The 6175-nt window shown below is 45.9% G+C and overlaps 2 protein-coding genes across 2 annotated transcripts; both read right to left on the reverse strand.

Annotated features, from left to right (window-relative positions):
• Nucleotides 1-1366: 1366 nt before the first annotated feature.
• Nucleotides 1367-4099, reverse strand: LOC128736564 (uncharacterized). Its single transcript, XM_053831050.1, has one exon. The coding sequence runs from the start codon at nt 4097-4099 to the stop codon at nt 1367-1369; it is 2733 nt and encodes a 910-aa protein (XP_053687025.1).
• An 84-nt stretch (nt 4100-4183) lies between these two features.
• On the reverse strand, nt 4184-6175 carry LOC128736565 (uncharacterized). The gene has a single exon (XM_053831051.1). It carries the CDS (start codon nt 6173-6175, stop codon nt 4184-4186), a length of 1992 nt encoding a protein of 663 aa, XP_053687026.1.

Below are 6175 nucleotides of genomic sequence, written 5' to 3' on the forward strand. Positions count from 1 at the left end.
ATATTTTCGTTTTGTTTCACTATTATCATATATATGGGTTGGACTGTATGTTTCTATGATGTGATTGATGACGAAACTGCTGCATCTCGACAGGCTGCTGAATGGGCTTGATTCTGAATGGGGCATCAATGTGAATGAACTGGAACGGTTTCGGATTGACGTCGTGCTGTACTGCTACTTTCGGATTGACGTCTCGATGAGCTGCTACCGTCATATGGATAACTGCTGAACTACGTTGGAATTGTTGAGTCACTTGGAGATATCACGATGATTCCAAAATGATGCTGCTGGGCGTGGATGCACTTCGAAGTGCACCGACGCTTCGATGTACGTCTCCTCCCTCAGATGTCCTTCACGGCTGAACGGCGGTGGGTCGCATGTCACTACAAAATATGGGATGCTTGTTAAGGAGTAATTGAGAAAATTTAAACGACTTGCCAGGAAACGGAGGCCTCCTGGCCTCCGCGGGTGCTAATGCACCGACGATGGCGACTTGCGCGTCGCATACTGTTAGAAACTGTCTGCGTACGAATTCGACGATATTGGCAGACGAAATGATTGACGAGATGGACTGAATGACGACTTCTTGAAGACGACTGTCCCGAAGACCGGGACGAGGATGGCTATGGGAGATGAACATTCCTTAAGTTTTTTGCAAGAAATTATTAAACAACTACTTAACTGGAAGGCGGAGGATCTCTCTTTGGAGACCTCCGCAGTGCTGCAATATCGGCACCCGACGAAATTCAAACTGCTTCTGAATGGGACCCATCGTTGTCCCTAATAGGAAGGATGCAAATCTTTGAAATGCCCCTTGTGAAAACACCGTCTTTGGTTCGAACGGTTAAAACCCGAATGTTTTCATCCTGGCAGAAAATATTTGTGTTATTCGACCTAATTGCCACTTTTGGGGTGGCAAATTGTCCTCTTTAACTACGACCATCGTTCCAAGTTTGATATTGTCGCGTTGTTGAGTCCATTTCGTCCTGTTGTGCAGGTCAGACATGTATTGCATTTTCCATTTTCGCCATAATTGTTGAACGAAATTTTGCACGTGTTGCCAATGCGAGAGACGGTTCTCAGGGATTTCCTGCAGATCTGGTTCCGGTATTGCCGTGAGCGGTCTGCCTATCAGGAAATGTCCCGGAGTTAATGCTGAGAAATCATGCGGATCGTTACTTAACGGTGTTAATGGCCTGGAGTTTAAGATAGCCGCAATTTGCTGAACGACGGTGTGCATCTCGTCGTAGGTTAACGTTCGGGTTTCAATGGTTTTGCGAAAATGGCCCATGAAAGACTTTACAGCCGCTTCCCACAATCCTCCAAAATTCGGGGAGCGAGGTGGGATAAACTTAAAGTCTATTCCTTACTCTTCGGCATACTTGCATACAACATACTGGCACAGCTGGTCGCACAATTGTAGTCGTAGTTGTTCGAGTTCTCTATTTGCTCCAACGAAGTTGGTAGCATTGTCGCACATAATTGTCTGTGGTTTCCCACGAATTGCAACGAATCGTTTTAATGCTGCCAAAAACGCTTGTGTCGAAAGATCAGCCACAACTTCCATGTGAACTGCCTTGGTTACTAGGCAGACAAATATGCATACGAAGGTCTTTATCGGGTTACTCCGACGTCCTGGGTATTTGATTTGAAACGGTCCACAAAAATCAAGTCCCACTGAATAGAATATTGCTCCAGGTGTAACCCGAACCGAAGGTAAATCAGCCATTAATTGTTCATGAATTTTCGGCTTACTTCGAAAACAGGAAATGCAACGATGAATTACCGAACGGGCTAGACTGCGAATACGGGTTGGCCAATACTTTTCGCGAACTGAAGCAATCAATAGTTGCTGTCCGGCATAGAAATGTTTACGATGATAGTATTCTAGCACCAGCCTTGTAAATGGATGTTGGTGGTGCAGAATTATGGGATGTTTACGAGTTTCTGGAACTGGTGCGTGCGTTAGCCGGCCGCCAACACGAAGTACACCATCCCTCAGGCGAGGATTAGTCGATAAAATAATGGACGATGGTTTTAGCGTTTGTCCCTTCGAAAGGGCCGAAATTTCTTCTTGAAAGCTTTCGCGTTGAGCTAAACGTACTAAAGCAACTTCCGCTTCATTATACTCAGCGCAGGACAGATTACCAATGCGTCTGTTTGCGCGATTTGTGGAATTGTATCTAAAACGCCGAATCCACCCAACTAGTCGAACGAGGTCCGGAAGCGAGGAACGTAAAGCGAAGATTTCGCTGATTGCCATACCTCGAACAGGAAGCGATGTCGATGCTCTTTCTTCTAACACAGATTTGTTGAGAACTGGTTGTTCTTCCGATGGATTTGGCCATGTCGAACGGTCTTGACGCAGCCATAACGGACCGTTGAACCATAAACTTTGATATTGTAACTGTACGGGTGTCATTCCCCGCGAAATGATGTCTGCCGGGTTTTCAACGCCGGCTACATGACTCCATACTCCATTTTTGGTGAGATGCTGAATCTCCGACACACGATGTGCCACAAATGCTTGCCATCGGGATGGCAGAGAGGATAACCAACACTTGACTATTGTAGAGTCGGTCCAAAAATATGCCTTGGCGGAGAGTTCTATGCTACTGCAGAGCTTGTCATACAGATGACTAAGTAACAATGCGGACGAGAGTTCTAAACGAGGTATAGACAACTTCTTCTTCTTGCGAGAGAGATCTTCTAATGGGGCGACGCGAGATTTGGATGTTATCAGGCGGACTGTGACTGAGCCGTCATCCAATTCACACCGCAGATATAAGCATGCACCATATGCTGCTTCCGAAGCGTCGCAGAAGCCGTGAAGCTCTACGGCTTTCAAGTTGTTGCTGAAATTCGTCCATCTTGGAACGGACAGCGACTCTAATGCCGAAATGTTTCTACGATATTCGGTCCAGAAGGATTGGAATTTGTCTGGCAGAACTTCATCCCAATCGTTCTTCTGCTTCCACAAGTCCTGCACGAAAATTTTCGCTAGGACTACCACGGGACCAATTAACCCAAGGGGGTCAAAAAGCCGAGCTGTGTCCGAAAGTACTACTCGCTTGGTGATTGTTCCTCCAGTATTCCAAGACGGTACAGTGAATCGAAAGCTGTCAGAGGCTGGCTCCCAAATCAGCCCCAATGTTTTAACTGAAGACGATGACGAATCGAGCTCTAGGGAAGCTCGAGTATCCCTAAGCTCCTGAGGAACGGTCGATAAAAGTTCTGCGCTATTCGAGTTCCACTTTCGCAGCATAAATCCTGCCGAACTCATGAGCTCGATGACCTCTGCCGCAAGCATTTTTCCTTCTTCCAAACTATCTGTGCCGGTCAGCATATCATCGACGTAAAAGTCTTTCTTGATTACCCTTGCTGCAGCTGCGTGTGTAGACTCTCCTTCGCACGCTAACTTCTGAAGACATTTGGTTGCCAGGTACGGCGCTGACGCTGTCCCATAGGTGACAGTGGTCAATTGGAACGATTTAATGGGTTCAGTAGGAGTTTCCCTCCACAGAATGCGCTGAAGCGGCTGATCGGTATCAACCACCTTTACCATACGGTACATCTTGGCCACATCCGCTACTAATACGAATTGTCGAAAGCGAAATCGTAGAATGATTGATAGTAAGTCGTCCTGAACGACGGGTCCCACCATTAGACCTTCATTCAAAGAGACTCCAGTAGACGTACGACTAGAAGCGTCGAATACAACCCGCAGTTTTGTCGTGGTGCTGTCGGGTTTCAAAACGGCATGATGAGGCATGTAATATGACTTAGTCTCGCTAGTGTCCTCGTGAATCTCACGCATGTGACCCATCGATATATATTCTCGAATGAATTCGCTATATAAGGTTTTCAGCTCCTCGTTCGTTGCAAAACGTCTTTCTAACCCGTAGAATCTTTTGAGTGCAATTGCCTTCGAGTCCCCCAACTGACTTATAACATAGTTCTTTTTCGGCAGTGTCACAACGAATGTTCCTTCTTCATCACGTACCGTTGTATGTTCAAACAGCTCTTCACACGCCGTTTCTTCCACAGAATGCGTGCTCTTAATGGTACAAGTTTCCAACTCCCAGAACTTAGCTAACATTTCACGAAGATCGAGGGTCGAACATGAGTGAGTTACAGTTCTACGAACTTCCATAACGCTGCCAGGAAGACGTCCTGATACAACCTATCCAAATACGGTCTTCTGCAGAGTGGGTCCTTCATCTGTAAGCTTCATACGTTCATTTAACAGCAAATCGTAGTAATATTCCGCCCCAATAATCATATCGATTGAGCCGGGCTTATGAAAGTCAGGATCAGCCAGTGTTATGGTGTTTGGGAGGGACAGTTTCTGCACGTTTACTGCCTGTAGCGGTAGTTTGGAAGTAAGCTTCGGCAATACGTGCAGTTGAATAGTTTCGATGTATGATGAAATCGATAAAGATCGAGGCGCAATTGTTGCTTCGACCTTCTTTGTAGACTGAACTACGGAACCGCCAATACCTGCCACGGACAGGTAACTAGCACCTTCTACTAACTTGAGTTTTCGAGCAAGTTTCGTAGTGATGAAGCAATACTCTGAGCAAGAGTCCAATAGTGCTCTAGCTAACTGAACATTTCCGTGCATATCCGATACTCGTAGCAAGGCGGTTGATAACAAAACTTGTCGGGTTGGGGCATAGATATTTGTAGAAAGGCAATTGGAATTGGGAATTGGATCTGTGGTGGTTGGTGGGTGTGTTTGCGAATGCGAATTTGTATTTGCGATAGGGTATGAGCTCGTAGATTGGCTTGTGTGCTGGGGAGGTATGGTTTGGTTCTGGGCTTGTGGATGTGTGTGTGGTGTGTTCATTCCTTGGGGTCCGTTCTGTACACGTGGGACGGAGGAATCTTTCTGCGATGCTGGTGCGACAAATCTTTCACTGTTCGATGATCCAAGATGTAGAAGGGAGTGGTGTTTTTGATGACAATGATGGCACGCGCCATGTGTACAATCCCGAACAAGATGTGTGGACGAAAAGCAGTTTAGACACAACCCATTGCGCTTCACCTTCTCATAACGCTCATTCACTTTCAATTTCATAAATTTCTGGCATCTGAACGCGGAATGCGGACTCTCTCCGCAAAACGGACATCGTTTGGCCGACTGGATGGAAGCATGAACCACAGCAAATTTAGGTTTTCTCACTTCACTGGTAACTGGCTTAGATGGCACGATCGATTGAAGAACAACGCAGTGATTCCGAAGGAAAGCAACAAGTTCACTGTATTGTGGCACTTCCTTAGAACTATGGTGCGATTCCCAGTATCGCAGCGTAACCTGATCCAGTTTAGAGCACATCATATGCACTAGAATTGTGCTCCATTGCGAGCAATCTTCTCCAACCTTTTCAAGCATTTGTAGGTTTTTGTCATACTCGCTGATGACATGATTTAAAGCATCATAACTTTCCCGTTTCATCGGTTCAACAGCAAACAACGCATCAAGATGAGCCTTCACGATCAACTTTCGATTCTCGTAGCGCTTTTTCAGCAAATCCCAAGCAATTGGGTAATTTGCTACCGACATCTCTATAGACTCAATCTCCTGCCGTGCTTCTCCTAGCAGGGAAGAATGTAAATACGAAAACTTATCAATTGCACTGAGTTGATCATTTTTGTGAATCAGGCTTTGAAACATGTCACGAAATGTAACCCAATCGTTAGTTCTGCCGCCGAAGCTAGGCAAACGTATTTCGGGAAGCTTGACTCTGGACATTTTATCAGAAGAAGTCAATAATGAAGACGGTGCTGGCGTAGGTAATGACTGGTCAACTGGTTTGGGAAGCAAAGCTTGCAACGATGACCTAAGATCACAATAGAAGTCTTCTGTTGATTGTATAATCTCGATATTGCCTGCATCACGCTCCTCCGCCTTCGCCTCTAATCGAGCAGCACGTTCTACTGTCGATTCCTTGGAATCCGTCGCCTCTTTTTCATCTGTTTCCTCGGTCAGTAACTCAATTTTCCTCCGAACGATGTAAAACTTCTTCATTGCAGCCTCAAGAAGCTCCAAACGATTTTCAATTTGCCCGGAATGTTTCTCTGCCTTGTATTTTTGCAGAAATTTCTTTGCGCCATCAAAAGTAGCCAACAGCTGCCGCTCCTGCCTCTTTAAATCGCGCATCTCAGTAGCCAT

The sequence above is a fragment of the Sabethes cyaneus genome, chromosome 2 (genome assembly GCF_943734655.1).
Source record: "Sabethes cyaneus chromosome 2, idSabCyanKW18_F2, whole genome shotgun sequence".
Lineage (NCBI taxonomy): Eukaryota > Metazoa > Arthropoda > Insecta > Diptera > Culicidae > Sabethes > Sabethes cyaneus.